We start from the raw sequence: 17,949 nt of genomic DNA on the forward strand, positions 1-17,949 counted from the left end.
TCCTACGTGTTTGTCAATGTGTTCTGTTCTGTTCCTGTTCCTGTTCCAATTCTTACGATCGATCACTCTTTACTCTTCGTCTCTTCTGTTTTCAAAATGGAGCTGGAGCTTTTTCGCTTTTTCTGTAGTTAAAGTTCTTTTGCAATATGATTTTTGTTGTATTGCTGCGAGCATGCGAGCATCACATAATAAATATTTGTATTTGTATTTCATTTCATTTCATTTTGTTTTGTTTTTTTTTGGTTTTTTTCGTTCATTTTTGTTTTTTTTTTGTCTTTTTAATTTATTTCTGGATCACATATTCAAGTAGTTTCAAAATCACATAAAAATCACTCGTACAGTAGCGCATACAAAATACATGCTTCGTCTATAAATATATATGTGTTGTGTATGATACACAATATACATACATATATGTATGTATATTGTGTGTTCCCGATTCCTGGTTTGATTCTCTTCAGTTGAGATATCGTATCGCGTGAAAAATGGATTGATTGACATGTTCAAATATTGATTTGCATTTGTTGACTTTTATTTCGATTCGAGGATGGGACGAACGGGTCCCTAAGTCGATGAGAGTCAGGGATACTATTCTCAGAGAGAGAACGAGAGAGAGGTTTGGTATACGCACTGGAATTTGCGACTCAACAGCTCCATTATAAAACCCATTTCAACATTCATATTTTTCCACCTGTGGTCTGTCTGTGTACGCTTATATCATAAACTATTAAAGCATTTACATTTAACACACATTTATTTATTGTTTTGTTTTGTTTTTAATAATTTGTATTTCAAGATGTTTCTGTTTTGTTGGCCTTCCCCTACAAAAACACAGTACAAACACACACACAGAGATAAAAGCCTTTGCGCTGCGCTGCCATTTCTAGTTAGCTTTTTAATAATACATACATACATATATAATATTTGCTTTTCGTGTATATAGGGTTCGTATATATATATATTCTTGTATATCATCATAGTTTTGCTTTTGCGTTTGCTTTTGTTTTCCATAAATGCCTTTGCAGCTGCGATTTTAATTCATTCACAAAACAGTTTCGCTTCTCTGCGTTTCCATTACATATTTAGTTCGTTCAAACTAACTAACAATACATTTAATTTGCTCATTTAACTTCGTCGTATGCGGCCTATAAATTGCTCTTGATAACTACAATATTGCTGCACAAAAAAATACAATGGTTTTTGAAGACGGCTTTTTGTTTTGTTTTGTTTTGTTTGTTACATTAACTCTGGTTAACATTTTCTGTTTAAACTGTGTTCGATTCGCTGTATCGAGTTACATTTATTGTTATACTTCCTTCATCACAAATCTGTGTCCAAATGCTTCATAAATATATATAGTTCTATATAGTATATAGTATATTTCATATTCGTTCTTGTACCATTAGCCAAATGCTTGATTTCATATATCTTAACAACTATTTTTTTGACATTGACATTTTGTTTTTTGTGTTCCTTTTTGTTTGCCTTTTGCATTTGCTTTTGTTACATTGGAAGCGTCAATTCGGGGGGCTATAAAAATCAAGTGTAAATTATAAGTCAGCTGCAAATAAGTACTTAAAGCACTAGAAAAATCACAAAGTAACCTAATAAGAGTAAGAGTATATAAAGAATGTTGATCATTTTTGTGTGTTCCCATCGAAATACGCATATAAAAGCCAAGGTTCTTAGTTTTCATAAAATAAAATTTAACATTTCATTAGGGAAAGCGCTTTCGCATTCAGTTACAAATCATTTTTATGTTCTATAATTACTTTTGTGCAGTTAAACAAGCGGAGGGGGGAAAAACAAAAAAGTTCAGTACAGACTAAGATTTATGATCCGTCAGTTACATCAATTAATGACGCTTGGCTGGGGGGTGGTGGGCGTTGATTTTTGTTTGTTTTTTTTTTTTGTCGTTTTCACAAGATTGAAACACACATACGAGTACGAGTACGAGTACATATAAAATACAGTTTTGAAAATCGGCTTATATAAAATCACTGGTGGTTTTTGTTTGTTTTGTTTGTTTGTTTGTTTGTTGCTGTTTGCTGCTGTCGCATGCGACATTACAATGTTAAATATCTTCATCAACTTGATCAATTTGTTGTTTTCTATAAATTTGTTAATAGTCAATTGCTAAAAGTGTCTAGAAAAATTAATATACGATTATAGTTATCATAACGAAAACCAATTACATTCAGTAATGTCTTCGCCTTTGCATAATTCTTTAGATAATACTAGTGAAAAGTACAATATGACTGAAAGTGTGGCATATTTCAATAAAAAATTATAGAAAGTTAGATAGATAGATAGATAGATAGACGAGTAAATATACAATGTAAAAATTAAATGAGATATATTGCAAATTCGTGCAGTGGATTGAATACAACGAAAAAGTGTCTAGAAATAAAACAAAAAAATATATATATGATTATATAAGATTCAAATTGAAAACCTTTTTCAAAAAATTCCTGTAGTCGTTAAGCAAAAAAAAAAAATAATAAAAAAAATACATATTAAAATAGTAAAATACCACAAAGTAAAATATATAACTTAATTTTTAGAGCTGCTACCTAATTCAATTAATAGTTTGTGCCTAGTAATTGCTAATATTCATGATTAATGTTTGCATAGAGCTGAAGTATATAACTCATAGAAAATGCTGAAGCTTCAGCATTTCGCTTACAACTAAAGTTTACTTTTGTGTGTCATGCACATTGTCATGCTGTTCGCGCGCATCTTAATATCCGATCGCTCAGCCAAAGGGCCAGTTGTGGCCGCCCCCCTGTTGCTGATTGAACATGTTCTAGGTGTGTGTTGTCATTACCGGCACCTGGCAGTAGGGGCACTCGGTGACCGAGCCAGCGCATGTATTGCAAATGGACAAGTGATTGCACGGCTCTAGGGTGACGGTGCGATTGTTCTCCTCGCACTTCATGCACTTCTTTGCATTCTCTAAATATAATACTTTGTCGACCTCCTCCAAATCGGTGCGCAGCTTTGACTGAAAGAAGATCGTGGTTGAGTCAGTGAATCATTCACAAGGGGGCAGATATCAGAGTCGAATAAATCACCTGCAATTGCTTCAGTTTCTGAATGGACAAGTCTCGCAGCTCTGCCGGCAAGTTGAGCTGTATTTGAGCCAGGTCGTAACGCTCCTTCCACTCCAGGGCCTCCTGCTTGGCCTTGTCGCGGTGCAGTTCGGCAATCTTCAATTTACAGACCACATCGTCATATCGGTTGCTCAGCTTGTGGATCTGGGCGGTCTTCGTGAGCAAATCGTTGGTGAAGCCGCTGTTGTTCTGCGACTGCAGCGATTGCAAGCTGAACGCGTTCTTGGCCGTATTCAAGGTATTCTCAAACAAGCTGTTGCCCACCGAGCTGCTATTGATGTCATCACGTATGGTATTCAGTTCGGATATTCTGACCGATGGACTAATGGACAAGCCGTCGCCAAAGCCAGGAGACATGATGCGCGATGGAAAGAAGAGGCTGTTGTCGTTCTGTGTGGCAGCCGAGAGCGAATTGCTCAGTTTGTTCGATCCGCCGTAGTTGAATGCATCCATGGCGAAGAGATTGGCGTGATTGGTTGGACTGTAGGTGAGCGAGCTGCTGGGAATGTTGACGGCAAAGCCACCCGAGTTGAAATCTGTTCAAATCGAATAAAAACAAATCCATTTATTTAGTTATTAGACATTTGACACGTACATATGCCGACTTGGATTGTTACACTTACCATTAATTGAGTTACTTAGTGTCGTATTAGGAATGTTAATTGGCGCCGAGGAACGTGTTAATAAGCTAGTATTGGCCAGACTCGACGACAGTGAGTTCTCGCGCGGATCGTCCAGTGAGCAAGCTACTTGCAAAGAGTGAAGATAGTAGATACATACATTTAAATTTGAATTTCAGTTAGTTGAATAAGGCGGATTGGATTGAATTTGCTGCTTTAGCTCTGACATTTTGTCCACAACCAACATTTAGAATTGGGAAAATTCTTGAATATAGATATATATGTACATATTTCTTATAGGTTTCAGGTTCACCCAAAATACTCACAACGACTGTCCAGGGGTCGTGAGAAATTTAATAATTTGCTGGAATTTCTTGTATTTTCCAAAGCATCTACCAACATTCTATTGGTACTATTACCATGTTCAATGTTCAACAACTACGAAGAGAACGAAACAAAGAGAGAAAAAAATCGAGGAGAACAATGAGAGCACGCCAAAGGTTTCTGTGGGAATTGATTGGTTAAACAATTAGGCTTGATGATCGTTAGCTGGATTAGCGCGGCTGTTTAATGTTGTTTTTGGTAATGTTGGGTAGTATGGGAGGATTAGACGATTTTTATACACATAGATACACAGGATATGCATGAATGGATTTTGTTTTTTTTTTTTTACTGGTTACTGGTTGGTTAACTGGTTACTGGTAATACGTACATTATCGCCCAAATGGTGCACATCCCGTGGCTGTAAGTCGGGCAAGGCGTTGGAAATGAGGTCACGAAGCGACAGTTCGTGTTCCCACGTCTTCTCATCGGCCATTACACAAACTTGTTTCGGGGTGGGAGGTGGAGTTATGGAGAAGCGACACGGAGCAGCAGAGCGGCAAAGCGAATATTGATTGATGCATTGATATTTTGAGGGTTTTTTTCGTTTTGGTTTTTGTTTTGAGCAGTAGTTTAGAGATAGTTTTTTTTTTGGTTTGGATTCATGGTGCGAAGCAAGTAAAAGACAAACAAAACGTTAATTCAAAGGTATCAAAATATATCATCCCTAGGCTACAGGCCCTACAGAATCTGGTTGTGGAGTACAGCGCCGAAAGCTTAGGAAACTACAGAAATGCCATTGAGGATCGCAACTTACGTTCTACATGGGCAAAGGCGCAGAATACGCTGCGTGGACAGTAACCGGCCTGTTGGACATCGTTGCATTTGGTGGACTTGTATATCTCCGGATGGAACTGCTGTTCAGTGCGTGTGTGACAGTACTGGCAATTGTCGCCGGCCTCGCAATTGCCCGGCTCTCCCCATTCCTCGCCGTGCTTCACATTGGGGCAAGGTGTCGACCTGCACAAATAGCAAGTTAAATAAGTTAAGGATGAAACTTGAATGTTACTCCGGCACTGGCTGTCCCACCTGTATTTGAACTTCCTGGGCGATCGACGCTTGTCCTTGCTGTTGTGGTACTGTGGACAGGCATAGCCCTGTCGGCACAGACGTGGCGGACGCTTGCACGGCTCCGTCTTGTAGTTGGCCAGCACATAGTTGGTGTCCTGCCACTTGGGATCCTCGTTCATCAGATTGCGCTCCTTGTCCAGGGCATTCAGGGCATTGGTGCTGTCCAGGGTGATTTCCGCATTCTGCAAGGTCTCCAGCTCCTTGATGTCGTACACGGGTGGCCGCTGATCCTGCATTCCATGGGCGAAGGCGCAGTGTAGGCCATTCTTGACGCAGTAGCCCCGGCTGTCCGTGTCATGGACACACATACATGTCTTGTAGTAACGCAAGTGGTAGCGCCGCTCGGTATCGCCAGCGGTGCGGTGCAGGAAGGGGCATCTGTGGATACGAGAGGGGAATTTAGTGACGTACGCTCAGGGCTCGGGGCAGGGCTAAAAATAGCCACGCAGCTGTTTCCCCTCCTTGGCGAGGGCACAGGAGAAAGCGCACCCATTTCAAGTCTGGGTCACAATGGGTTTGTATTTGTTGTGCGCAGAAATTCAAATTGCGTAGTATAATTTTTTGGCAAAGTGTATGAATACAGGGTAGGGAAAATGCACCTTTGGCCCAACGCATATGCTGTCTCGCTCTCAAAGCTTCGCCCACACAATAACTGTACATTTTGAAGCTGCCGGGGAAAATCAAAATAAAACGAAGAAAACACGCAAAAGCGAAACGCAATAACAACAATGACGCACACTTGTAGCAGTTGTCTGCATGTGTGTGCGTGAGTGTTAATGCGTCTGTGTGAGTTTCGGAGCAACAACCACCACACAAGATATATTACAACTGAGGTATGCCAGACCAAAGTCACGCTCTCCCGCGCACAAACATACTTCACCATCCACAAAATATGCCTTGCCAACACCACCACCAAGTCCAAGGCAGCAGCATCCGGCGGAGAGACGGCCCACAGGCGGATTAGAACTTCCCCTTTTGCTCGCACAATTCGCTGAAATCACTTTCACTTTTGTGGGCGACAGTGGCCTCGTCGTAGGTTACGCCTACCCTACTCACACACACACGCTCACACTGTCTCTCTCGCACAGATACACACACACGCGCATTTGAATTTCACTTTTTGCTAGACGCTACACTCCCCCCACACACCCGCACCCAACTTTTTGTTTGTAAACACGAAGACAAGAGATACACACACACGAAAGAAGCACAAAGAGAAAACGAAAAAATACTACGTCGTTTCGCTGGCGTTGTCTCATCCCCAGATTCTCAGAGGCGACGCAATTTGTAAAGCTAAAGCCCAGGATACTCACTCATCGCCTTCGGGACAGATGCCTGTGGTCTCATCGTATTTGGTGCAATAATTATCCGCACTGTAGTTGAAGGTGCCATCGCGTTTACGGACAGGTCGCCGACGCCGCTGATTTTGAAAATGCCAATTAAAACATATGAACGGACGATGCTGATTGCATTTGTGCTGCAAGAACGACTGGCACTGCTCCACGCGAAATTCCTTCAGGTAGCTGCACAAGTAGAACAATTGCTTAGCTCAATCTGAACACTTTGAGGATAATTGGATGGTTTATTTACGTATAATGATTGGGTTTTTCTTGTTGTGAAGACAACAGTAGCTTGCTCGTATCGTTCGCCATCTTTGAAGTGTGTATCAGTGTGACTGACCCTCGGAAATATACTGAAATATACACTTGCATTTTCAAATTAAACCGATGCAAATACTAAATTAACCCACTTAACACACATCTGCTAAAACTGGTAGAGTTAATACGAGCAAGATAACACTTTTTTGTAAATTCGTCTTGTAAATCCATCCTATCCTATTGCACCCAAACTACGTTAAAGTTTCATAATATTCTTTTGTGTATTTAACCTGTGGTTAGGCTGACAATGGGCTAATCGTTCACTGTCCATGGTCGGAAAACATATTCCTTGATTTTAATATAACATTTATCCAATGAATTAATAATTTTTCTACAAGATCGGCTAGTTGTTATTACTCCTTTTCATGGGATTGTTTCTAAAATTATGATTCAATACTAAGCAGGTATATTTTGAGAAGGTATATTTTCAGTATATTAATGAAGGTCAGTCGGGGTATATTAGACCGATAAATCCGCGGTCACATTAAATGTAGCCCCCAGAAATAACAGATTTTTGGGCATGTCCGCCGGGAAAAAACCGCAAATTAGCCACAGCGACTGTCTGTCCTACTTAAAGGTGGGTACTGATGTCTGTAACGAGCGAATCTAAATGGTTTCTAACACTCCACAGACTCTCGGCGATGTCCCGCCCGAAGAGGCGGCCAGCCAATTGGCACAGAAAATTGCAGAGGTTGTTGATGCTGCGCAGGGTGACACGTGCGGTGCAAACCAAGCCGCCCTGAATATCAATTTTCGTGTGTACTACCACATTCTGGACAAATACGCCCTCAAGGATGAGCACTTTGCTGACTTGCCGCAGCGACTGACCTGCGAGGAGCCAATCGCATTCCTGATGCTGCAGTCCGTGCTGCTCACCGAGCACTGGAAGCGGCTGGATGCGGATCTGCTGGAGGAGAGGTGCATAGCAGCCATACTGGCTGCCCTGGCACAGAACAACCTCAGTCTGATACCCGTGCTGAAGGCCACCAATCTCCTGGTGAAGAAGTTCCCGCAGCTGCAGCTGCTGCCGCTGAAACTGGAGCACTTTTATCACTGCCTGCAGCGTCAGAGCCAGACGGGATCGCGCGAGGAGGCCCTGACGCTGTTCAATCACTGCTGCAAGCAGGAGAAGCGAGCCTTCTCCTACTTCCGCCTGATCATGCAGTTCTGGCCGTGGACGAACCGCAATAAATATTACCTACTGAGTGGCATACTCAACTGGCACTCCCTGCCGGACCTGCTGGCTGCGAGCAACCAAAGCGAGTCGGAGTTCTTCAGTGGGTTGCGGCTCAGCCTGAGCTACAAGGGTCTGCGGGCGGCCAGCCAGTATCCGGTGAAGAGTCTGAGCAATCAGCGATCCCCCGTCTTGCTGGCCGGCAGTGTGGAGCTGCTGGTCAATGGCAGCGTGGCCGAGATACAGAACTTTCACTCGCAGTGGTTCCTGCGCATCCAGCAGCGCAACGATCTCTTCGAGCTGCTACAATTTAATCCGCAGATTGTGGAATTTCTGGCCTGCTCCGAGGATGTGCGCTCGCCCAACGACCAACTGCGCCTGATACTCATCTTCAGTATGTTCGCGAAGGAGATTTACGCCACCTCCAAGTTGCATTTTTTCAAGATTAGCACCGAACTGCTGACCAACTGCAGCCAGTTCGAGACGGAGGCCCAGCTGCTGGTATTTCGGTTTCTAGTCGAGAATCTGCCCAACTTTGCGGTCGAGGACTGCCTGGAGTTCTTCTACAGCTTCATCGAACGCCATCGGGGCGTGGAAAGCTCCGAGTTCCGCAACACAATACTGGGCAAGATGCCCACCATCATTAACCACACGGCCAAGCACTTCCACAAGGTGATCAAGGTGGACAACGGCGTGAGAGTGGATGGCCTGGCGCAGAATATAAAGCGCTTCTTTTCGCAGCTGCAGGAGCTGATCGATCGGGACATCCACAGCGAGGTCTATCAGCCAAAAATCTTTGCCCTCAAGCTGCTGGAAATCCTCAACAGATCATTGTACGCCGACCATGTGGCCAAGAATGCCAAAATGTGCAGCACACAGCAGAATCAGCAAATGGGCGCCTTCCTGCTCGATCGCAACGTTTTCCAGCCCCAAGTAGTGGCCCAGCAGCTGTTTGAAACTCTGAACAATCCCCAAGGCTTTGACGATGCCCTGGAGCTGACCGTCTCGCTGATCATTCAATTGGGTTACGTGAACACGGATCATTGTGTGACCCGTTGCCTGGCACTTTGCTCCAGCTCCGATGTGGATGAATGTGCCCTCGTCTCGCTGTATGCCCAGCTGGCTGTCAGAAGCCAACAGGAAGCCAGCTGCCTGTACGCGGAGTGCGTTAAGCGATTGCCTGAAAAGCTGGAAATCTACCTAAAAGATCCCCTGCTCACTGCCAAGACGGGAGGCAATCTCTTTCCCTACCTCTGTGCGCTGGACGAGGTGGTCAAAGCAGGAGGCGGCGTGGCCAAGGAGTCTGGAATCGAGGATCTGTTGCCGCTACTCGAGCGCATTCTGAATGGCATCTTAAAGTTTCTGAATCTGTCCAATGCCAGAAAGCATGCGGGGGAGGCAGACACGGCACCCAGTTTCCAGGACATGGACGAGAGCCTTCAGCTGCTGGTCAGCGAGAGCGCATTTGATGCCAAAGAGGATGCCGAGGCCTGCGGGAAGTACCTGCTGATGAGCTTCTGGCTGACGTTGAAGGGCTGCTGCGACTTGGCCGCCAGCATGGGCTGCTCCCTGCTCCAAACGGATGCGGCCCCCCATTGGGGTGCGCTGCGCCGTTGCCTGGACATCAATGTGGCCGTGCTGACCCGCTGCCGCCACAAGGGCGCCATTGAGTCTGGCGGCCTGAGCATTGGCAGACTCACCCGCGGCATAACCAGCACGCTGAAGAGTGAGGATAAAGGATTCCAGCTGCTGCACGAGTGCCTCGAGCGGGAGCTGCTCGCCGAGAGCCGGCAGGTGAGCACCACACGGCGTGGCGCCGGCTTTGCCATCATGTTCCTGCACGTTCTGAAGAACGACGATCCGCGGCAGCGTTTGCTCTTGCACCGCGCCGTGCAGCAGATACTACAGAGGCTTGGAGAGACTGCGAGTCGTCCGACGGTTGCTGCTGCTGCCACAGACAGCAATCACGACCGTTGGGAGGCCCTGGTGCTGCACTATCTGTGCGTTCTGGTGCGCGACACGGAGCTGAGGCCGGCCATGAGCAAATACTACAACGAGATTATGATGGTGGCCATGGAGCACATCGACAACGCCGAGTGGACCATCTCCAATGCGGCCCTGCAGCTGTTCGGAGCGAGTCTGGGCAAGCTGGTGGGCCAGCGACAGGCCACAGAGTTCGAGACGCGTCCCGCCTGGGAGCCCAGCGAGCTGAACTACGACGAGCTGGCCTGCCTGCTGCCCAGAGCCTGCGAGCACATGCTGGACTGCTGCGATAGGCGCGAGGTGGTCACTTCCTCCATTATACTCTTCCTGGGATTCCTCTCCAAAGTGGAGCACCTGCGCACCAGCGCCCGCACAGACGTAGACCCGAGACTGCGACGCTTTCGTCGCCTCAGTTGGCGCCTGTTGCGGCACAGGTGCGAGCAAGTGCGTCAGCTGGCGGCCACCTGTTTTGTGCGTGCCCATGAGTTCCGCAGCGATCTGCCGGCGGCGCTGCTGGCCAGCGCCAAGCTGGCGGCACATCTCAACAAGGAGAACTTCTACGAGGGACTGCTGTACACGCTGACGGCGGGCGTGCACAAGCTGCAGCACGAGGCACGTCACGTGTGGAGCGGTGAGCGGCTGGATAAGTTCTTTGACGATCTGGTGACCTCGCTGGAGGTCACCGAGCGAGTGCGTCGCTTCAAGCCATTTACACTGAACGTGCTGCTGGAGCTATTGGAGCTGCTTAAGTCTGCGGATAAGGCGGCGCTGGTGCGGCAGCTGCTGCTGGAGCTGGAGCAGACACCGGCACAGAGCTCGCTCCCTATCTAATCTGGATATCCACTACGAGTACGAGTACGAGTATAAGCCAAAAAGTAATCATTTAGTCGCGATTAGTTTAGTCTCTCCTTTGCAACGCTTTTACAACTATTCAAATGACGCATTTAATGAACAAAACAGATCTTAAACCGAACATAAGCAAACAAAAAAACTATTTCTGCAATCAACTGAAACCCTCGCCAGTCTCCTGCTCCATGGCCTGCTGCTGCTGCTGTTGCTGCTGCTTCTCGTGTGCGTCCTGCGCCATCTGCTGCAACGTGCGACTCAGAATATTGCGAAGAATGTGCGGCTTGCAGTGCTCCTCCAGCCAGGGTATAATGCCGGTGGTCAGCTGCTTGAAATTGTCCATCGGTATGTGCTGGAATGTGTCAAACATTTCCTCCAAGATGGCCTGGAACTGAACCGAGAGAATTAGTGTAAAATCGGAATATTCTTTCATTTATACGATATACGAACCACTTGAAATTTGGCCTCATCTGTGAGGCGTGCCTCCTCCGGCCCCGGATTGGCCTGCTGATGCTGCAGCATGTTCTCGTAACCATTCTTGATGATCCGCAGTGCCGTCACCTCCTTCTGCAGGGCCGAACCCTCGTCCTCTTGCTTGACTTTCTGCTGATTCAGATAGCCAATGTACTCGATGGACTTTTGCAGTATCAGCGCTTTGCTCAGCTTGTAACCTGACGAGTCGTTGGGCTGGCAACGTGGCACCAGCTCCTGCAGACTGTCGTATCCCTTCTTGATGGCATCCCGTCGCTTCTGCTCCGCCTGGGTGTGCGCCTCCCGCCTCCGTTCCTTGTAGCTAAGCGTCGAATTGGCCGCCGTCGAGTGTCTGGCATCGCCGCCGCTATCGTCGTCGTCATCTATGTGTAGACAGGGGCGAGAAACGGAGACAGTGTGAGAAGGCTGTGTAATAAAACGCTACTGCTGCTGATGCCGCTGCTGTTGCTGATAGCGAGAAGCCCCGAGGAAATTCAATGCCAGGCATTATCTGCTCTCAGCTCCCCACCCCCATCGCGGAAGCGAAAGGAACGCATGTCTAACCCGAATTGTGGGCCGAGGAGTTTGGTGTGTGGGTGCTGCCCGCACTGCTGCAGCGGGAGTATTGCTTAATGTTCAGCTCTTGCTCGTGATCCATTCCGAAAGTCTCCTCCTTGGCTGTGTTGTCGCTCATTTTCAATTCTTTTTCAACTGCGACGTTTCTTTTTTTTTTTTTGGTATTTAATCGCTGCCGCGAGATTGGATGGTCGCACAACGATGAGTCCGCTGTCGATATTTTCTTGTTTTGTTTTTAAATTTGTATTTCCATAGCCAGGGCAGAAAACCAGGGCGGCGATCAAACGAGACTTAGCCCCCTTTAACACCTCTTTATTTAAAAAGTCGAGCACCCTTTATTAAACCGCGGAAAATAATACTTTTTGTTTAGGATCCTTGTAGCTCCATTCTCCTCTTTACTTAAAAAACAAAAATGACCACCGACATACTTTCACCTGTAATGCGTAAAATATGTTAAAGTTATATAAATTTCGTGGAAATATTAAATACCCCTCTGGACGACAATGGGTTAACGTTCAATTTTATTGATTGAAATCGTATTCCATAATTTTGATATTCGGTTTAATATTACTAGTTAGTTAGCCCACTCAGCCCTAAGCAAATAATTTTATCCGATAGATACATCCCGTTTTTACAAGATTAGCTAGTTTATAAAACTCCTGTTTATTGCTTTTTTTACATAATAAGGTTCAAACAAAAACGGCCAAAGCATAAAACGAAAATGTTGACTAAATGTGACATCAGTGTTGCTGGTCAACCGAGTTTCTTTTATGCGTATGGGCTTTTGTATACCCTATTTCCTTTCATTTCTGTTAAATGTGTTGTTCCAAGCTGCTTTGAAACATTAATATTGTATTTTTCTTAGATTGAGATGTTTTTTACCTATTAATGCATATGTTTTGTTTATTATATATACATTTAGCCCGGTTCTGATACCTATTATTGGAACCCGTGAACTGCCAAATTTCGTTAATATCTTGAAAACAGAGACTGAGTAGTTTCTGCATTAATTGGAGCCTGAAATTACAGACAATATCTCAAGTCTATAATATCTATATCTTATTTATGAATAATTCCAATGAAAATGAGAACTTAAAATTAGCAAATCCTTTTGGAAATTGATTAATTAATCTTAGAAAAATATGTGTTCAGCGCTGAGAGTCTTAGCTTCCTTGGAATTTTAAGCCGAATATGAAAATCGAGGAATATTAATATGTCCGTTAGTATATTGACGGTATATTCTTTAATCAATAATATACTTTTCAAAGTGACCGCCAAACTCCATTTAGCGCACAAAAAAAACCGCGGAAAAATTTTCCGCAGGGGGTTTTCTTCTTCCTTTTGCGGAAAATTTAACTTCTTCTTCTTTTTTGCGGATTTTTTTTAGGGCTGCCAGATCAGTTCAAAGCGAATCGGTAATGAAACGGGTCACAAAATATCATGGTGTGGCAGCCCGCAGCAACTACGAAATACACGAGTCTGGCAGCGCCATCAACCATCCCATTTGTTTTATGTTGTGTTGGTTTGAACCTTATTATGTACATAGTCCAATTAAAAGGAGTTCTAAAAATTAACCAGTCTTGTAGAAAATTGATTGATGCATTGGATAAAATTATTTGCTTAGGGTTGAGAGGGCAAGTTATCTAGCAATATTAAACCGAATATCAAAATCGAGGAATATCAATGCATCACAGCTTGTCGTGTCTGTCAGTATATACTGAACCCGAAATATTTACGGTATAAATTTGCTTTTGTGTTTTTTTGTTGAACTTTGCCATCGTGTCGTTTTTTCTTCGAGGTGTCTTGCCTTTAACGCCGTTCATTTAATTTATAGTTCGAATCGGAAGACGCACAAAAAAACTAGCCATGGGCCTGCTACGTGCCTTGCGTGTGAGAATCATGAATTTCATGATTTTCTTCCTAATAGTCATACTCCTGCCCAACCTGCCGCCTCGCACAACTTTCCCCTACAAGGAATTTACGTAAGTTGAGGGATTAGGGAGCGCCTATCTATAACTAATGACTGTGACTACGCACCATTGATGCAGTGTGACCCCGCCCAAAGAACTGAAGGGGGCGCTGGAGCCGAACTTTCACCTGGAAGGCGCTGAGCGTCTGCTAGAGGGGCGTGTGTACGGCCCCGAATGTCTTATAGCCCGCAACAATGAGATCTATACCGGCATTCACGGCGGTGAGATCATCAAGCTGACTGCCAGCCATGTCACCCATGTGGCCAAGATCGGACAGCCCTGCGGTATGTCAGAGGAGTAAACGGGGAAGATCCTGCAGCTAATTGCCCTTTTTCCCCCTCGCAGAGGACATCTATGAGGAGTCGCGCTGCGGCCGTCCGCTGGGTCTTGCCTTTGACACGCAGGGCAATAACCTGGTCGTGGCCGATGCCTACTACGGCATCTGGCAAGTCGATCTGGCGACAAGCAAGAAGACTCTGCTGGTGTCGCCGGCACAGGAGCTGGATGGCAAGGTTAAGCGGCCAGCAAAGATTTTCAACAGCGTGGCCGTTGGCAAGCAGGGTGACATCTTCTGGACGGACTCCTCGTCCGACTTTACCATCGAAGATTTGGTCTTTACCAGCTTTGCCAATCCCTCGGGCCGGTGAGTGCCACACAGCGACAAAACGAACGTAGCAGCCGCTGCCCAAACAGGTTTCTAATGGTTCTGCTCTCTCTTCCGCTCTCTCTCTGTCTCTCTCTTTTAGTCTGTTCAAATACAATCGCGCGAAGAATGTGAGCGAAGTGCTGCTGGACGAGCTGGCCTTTGCCAATGGCATTGCGTTGAGCCCCAACGAGGATTTCCTTGTGGTGGCCGAGACCGGCGGCATGCGCCTGACCAAGTATTATCTGCAGGGCGCCAAGGCCGGACAGAGCGAGATCTTTGTCGATGGTCTGCCCGGCCTGCCCGATAATCTGACGCCCGATGCCGAGGGCATTTGGGTGCCGTTGGTGGTCAGCGCGGACAGCGAGCATCCCAGTGGCTTTAACATCTTTGCACGCTTCCCCAGCGTACGCCTGTTCCTGGCCCGCATGCTGGCCTTCTTCGAGCTGCCGTTCCGCTACCTGAACAGTGTCTATCCGAACAAGTTCTCGCAGCGCTTCGTTCACTTTGTGGGTCACATGGAGAGCATCACTCTGCTGTCGCCCAAGCGCACCACTGTGGTGCGTGTCGACTGGAATGGCAATATTGTGGGATCGCTGCACGGCTTTGACAAGTCGGTGGGTGCACTTTCGCATGTCCTCGAGTTCCAGGACTACCTGTATCTGGGCTCACCGCTCAATCAGTATCTGGCGCGCGTCAAGTCGCCCAAGGCCAAACAGCCGACGGTGAAGGTGCGCAATGTGAGGACCGAGGGCGATGGCCTGGAGGCATCTTTTGGTGCACCACCGACACCAAGCACAACCACTCCCAAGCCAAAGCCCAAGGCGGCATCGACCACGACAACGACGCCAAAACCGGCTACAACTACCACAAAGAGGAGAACGACAACAACAACAACAGCAACAACAACTACAACGCCAAAGCCAACGACAACAACAACAACGAAGCCACCCACTACCAAGGCGCCCACAACTAAGCCACCGACAACTAAACCACCCACAACGACTACCACAACGCCAAAGCCTGCTGCATCAACCACCAAGCGCACTGTGCCCACGAAACCGGCGCCCATAGAGGAAAACATTCCAGCGGACACGAAGCCACCAGCAAAGGAGAAGCTCAAGGTCATCAACAAGCAGGGCGTCAACGTGGAGCTCTAAACACACAGCAGAGCGCAATCCTTCGAGTTTGAGTTCGAGGACATTCCCAGAGAGGAGATTCGGTTATTCACGTAGTCAGCCAATGACAGAATCAAACTCCACTTTACTCTATATTCTCCCTACCCCCACTCCCCACCACAGCATCTCAAATTGATTTAGGGAGTGTCCCACAACATCTATTTTCTTGAAACATTCCACTCAGGCCTCATGCGGTGCCAGTTAATTTTAGTCGAAATGTAGCTAAATTCAAACTAGCTCGAAGCCTTTAGCTCAAATGATTCTCTCGGGCAGCTCATTATATGCCACGGTTTATAATTCGGTTCTGCTGCAACGTCCCCCCCACAACATTCTACCATTTATGGAACTGCATTCCAGCCCCGTCCCCCCCATATATACCTCTAACATTTAAGTTTAAAGTAAACAATGGCCTGGAAATTGTTGAACACAAAGCAACACTTTGATTTTTGTACTGATTATTTTTCTGTTTTCTTATTTTCATTGAAAAAATAAAGGTTTTTTTGTAAAGATAAATATCATAGCGATAACGTAATTGCTAATTGAGGATGTTTGTGGTTTTTGGGCTTAGCATAAAATATATCTAACGGCATTACGATTAGGAGTATAACTAAGTGAGTCCACTACTGAGTGGACACCGACTGTGTGTTGGTTGCCTTGGGCCGGCTTGGCGGCTCTTTGAAGTCCGACCACGACCAGTCCGCATAGTGTACACAGCGTCCCAGCTCCTCGGAGTACAGCTGTGACTTGGGGCAGTGTTGTAGGCGGGCACGTGTGCCCTGCTTATCGCACACCCAGAATGCGGTGGGATCCCAGAAATTGCGGAACATGCGATTCATCTCCTCCAGGCCCTGGCAGCCAGGCTCGCCGCTGTGCTCATGATATTTCCGCTTCTGAATGGGCAAATGTGCGGCAGCAGTGGCGGTAGGCATTTCTACAACTAAAAAATAATAAAAAAACGAAAACCGGAAATTCGTCATTAGTTCACGATGAATTGGCATGGTCTCTAGATATTATATATATCTGGCTGGGGGGTGGGTGGCTGGGCTACGTGCCTTGTGTGAGGTATTTGCCCCAGATATTTCTTGTGAATTAGTTTGCCTCACTCACCTTTGTGGGTATTTGCTTGTCTCTTTGAAGAGTCTCACGTCTGGTAGCGTTGGTGCCAAATGGTTTTTTTCCCCGATTGGATTTTGCACAGCCTGTTGCTTGCTGTTTCACAATTATTTCACTTCTGATTTGTCATACCGAATCATTTCTCGTTTAAATACTTTTTTGCCGCTGAGCGGCGGCGGCAGCACAACGACGACGACGACGACGACGACAGCGACGTCGTCGGCTAGCGATAGGGAGAGAGTCCGTTCCGATTTCAACCAGAAATGTCTGTTCTACGTACACTACGACGTCTCGCCGGGCAAAAGGGGGCAATTTTTATCTATAACCCCAAGCGAATGTGAAAAACTGTTGCGCCCGTGATCTTCACGAGGCGAGAGGTGGCCCATTAGTGGGTGGGGCAGCGGTATGTGTATGGATCCCGACCATTCCTGTGTCACGCGTAGCATTCGTGTTCGGGGAATACTCCCAGCGCGAGTTATTTATGCATACAGATACACAGCCACAGAGCCACTTCGAATGCGAATTTCAAAACGAACGCAAATATTTGGAGACTAGGCCCTTGGCAACGAACGCTGTTCAGGTGGCTGGGCATCGAAAGTGCTTTGCAGGGGGTTTGTTTGTTAGGTCAAAGGTGAAACTACTGCCGTCTTCCGATGTGCATGACGTGTGCGCCAGCTAAATGTCAATAAAAATGCCACCCGGACTGGAGGCTTAGACGTATCTCCAGCAGATCACGCCGCTAAGGAATGACTCGGATGACGAGCCCCCCAATTCAATGGAAGTAGTTTAAGTCGGTGGGACGCTCGGGTACTTTTCCCCCCATCGAGCGTATGTCTGCTGACACATACATACATACAGCAAAAAGCACAGACAGCCAGCTCCACCTTATCAGCAGACAATCGGCAGAATTTTGTAAGCAGCCGACATTTACTTTCATTGTTTGCTTGGCCTGGCTGGGCTGGGCCCTTCACGTGATCGTCCAGTGGCTGATTTTGGCAAATACGCGAAACGATTTGGTCTGCCGATTACGTCAGTAGTCTTGTCGCTAATTATGCGCACACGTGGGCAACTGGTGGTCAAAGTCGCGCAGCACGATTGGTCTACGATTTTTCTATATATAGTAAACGTTTGGCACAGGTGCTGCGGCTGGAA

General features: G+C 46.4%; 5 protein-coding genes across 10 annotated transcripts; 2 read left to right on the plus strand and 3 right to left on the minus strand.

Annotated features, from left to right (window-relative positions):
- Nucleotides 1–2,511: 2,511 nt before the first annotated feature.
- Nucleotides 2,512–6,857, minus strand: LOC111068678 (RING finger protein unkempt). Of its 6 annotated transcripts, none has more exons than XM_022358364.2 (9): nucleotides 6,776–6,857; nucleotides 6,499–6,708; nucleotides 5,144–5,563; nucleotides 4,872–5,074; nucleotides 4,446–4,558; nucleotides 4,060–4,171; nucleotides 3,737–3,859; nucleotides 3,075–3,649; nucleotides 2,512–3,004 (listed from the first exon to the last, which is right to left on the minus strand). In XM_022358364.2, the coding sequence occupies exons 1-9, from the start codon at nucleotides 6,835–6,837 to the stop codon at nucleotides 2,807–2,809; spliced, it is 2,016 nt and encodes a 671-aa protein (XP_022214056.1). In that variant the 5' UTR covers nucleotides 6,838–6,857; the 3' UTR covers nucleotides 2,512–2,806. The 6 variants fall into 6 exon arrangements, 5 of the variants coding, with proteins under 5 accessions (XP_022214056.1, XP_022214049.1, XP_022214080.1 ...); XM_022358357.2 differs by having other exon boundaries at nucleotides 3,737–3,862; XM_022358388.2 differs by lacking the exons at nucleotides 4,060–4,171; nucleotides 4,446–4,558 and having other exon boundaries at nucleotides 2,513–3,004.
- A 455-nt stretch (nucleotides 6,858–7,312) lies between these two features.
- Nucleotides 7,313–10,831, plus strand: LOC111069998 (the record flags this gene model as incomplete). The annotated part of the gene is made up of 2 exons (XM_022360286.2): nucleotides 7,313–7,420; nucleotides 7,475–10,831. Coding segments are annotated over 2 exons (3,465 nt in total), but the record flags the coding sequence as incomplete, so codon positions are not given.
- A 99-nt stretch (nucleotides 10,832–10,930) lies between these two features.
- Nucleotides 10,931–12,113, minus strand: LOC111068986 (max-like protein X). The gene is made up of 3 exons (XM_022358857.2): nucleotides 11,882–12,113; nucleotides 11,297–11,700; nucleotides 10,931–11,237 (listed from the first exon to the last, which is right to left on the minus strand). Exons 1-3 carry the CDS (start codon nucleotides 12,009–12,011, stop codon nucleotides 11,004–11,006), a joined length of 768 nt encoding a protein of 255 aa, XP_022214549.1. The 5' UTR covers nucleotides 12,012–12,113; the 3' UTR covers nucleotides 10,931–11,003.
- Nucleotides 12,114–13,650: 1,537 nt separating this feature from the next.
- LOC111068960 (adipocyte plasma membrane-associated protein) lies at nucleotides 13,651–16,197 on the plus strand. Its single transcript, XM_022358781.2, has 4 exons — nucleotides 13,651–13,875; nucleotides 13,942–14,147; nucleotides 14,209–14,506; nucleotides 14,610–16,197. Exons 1-4 carry the CDS (start codon nucleotides 13,760–13,762, stop codon nucleotides 15,664–15,666), a joined length of 1,677 nt encoding a protein of 558 aa, XP_022214473.2. The 5' UTR covers nucleotides 13,651–13,759; the 3' UTR covers nucleotides 15,667–16,197.
- On the minus strand, nucleotides 16,129–16,928 carry LOC111068966. Its single transcript, XM_022358796.2, has 2 exons — nucleotides 16,792–16,928; nucleotides 16,129–16,621 (listed from the first exon to the last, which is right to left on the minus strand). The coding sequence occupies exon 2, from the start codon at nucleotides 16,611–16,613 to the stop codon at nucleotides 16,305–16,307; it is 309 nt and encodes a 102-aa protein (XP_022214488.1). The 5' UTR covers nucleotides 16,614–16,621; nucleotides 16,792–16,928; the 3' UTR covers nucleotides 16,129–16,304.
- Nucleotides 16,929–17,949: the final 1,021 nt, after the last annotated feature.

This window comes from Drosophila obscura, unplaced genomic scaffold (genome assembly GCF_018151105.1).
Source record: "Drosophila obscura isolate BZ-5 IFL unplaced genomic scaffold, ASM1815110v1 contig_150, whole genome shotgun sequence".
Taxonomy (NCBI): domain Eukaryota; kingdom Metazoa; phylum Arthropoda; class Insecta; order Diptera; family Drosophilidae; genus Drosophila; species Drosophila obscura.

Excerpts from the sequence above, each read along its gene's own strand:
- LOC111068678 (XM_022358357.2), bottom strand. The coding sequence starts at position 6,837 with ATGGCGAACGATACGAGCAAGCTACTGTTGTCTTCACAACAAGAAAAA. Across the intron at positions 3,863-4,059 it reads ACGACCCCTGGACAGTCGTT|TAGCTTGCTCACTGGACGAT; the intron begins GTGAGTATTTTG and ends ACTCTTTGCAAG. Across the intron at positions 3,650-3,736 it reads ACTAAGTAACTCAATTAATG|ATTTCAACTCGGGTGGCTTT; the intron begins GTAAGTGTAACA and ends CGATTTGAACAG.
- LOC111068986 (XM_022358857.2), bottom strand. The coding sequence starts at position 12,011 with ATGAGCGACAACACAGCCAAGGAGGAGACTTTCGGAATGGATCACGAG. Across the intron at positions 11,701-11,881 it reads CTCCTCGGCCCACAATTCGG|ATGACGACGACGATAGCGGC; the intron begins GTTAGACATGCG and ends GTCTACACATAG. Across the intron at positions 11,238-11,296 it reads ATGAGGCCAAATTTCAAGTG|TTCCAGGCCATCTTGGAGGA; the intron begins GTTCGTATATCG and ends CTCTCGGTTCAG.
- LOC111068960 (XM_022358781.2), top strand. The coding sequence starts at position 13,760 with ATGGGCCTGCTACGTGCCTTGCGTGTGAGAATCATGAATTTCATGATT. Across the intron at positions 14,148-14,208 it reads CAAGATCGGACAGCCCTGCG|AGGACATCTATGAGGAGTCG; the intron begins GTATGTCAGAGG and ends TCCCCCTCGCAG. Across the intron at positions 14,507-14,609 it reads TTTGCCAATCCCTCGGGCCG|TCTGTTCAAATACAATCGCG; the intron begins GTGAGTGCCACA and ends TCTCTCTTTTAG.
- LOC111068966 (XM_022358796.2), bottom strand. The coding sequence starts at position 16,613 with ATGCCTACCGCCACTGCTGCCGCACATTTGCCCATTCAGAAGCGGAAA.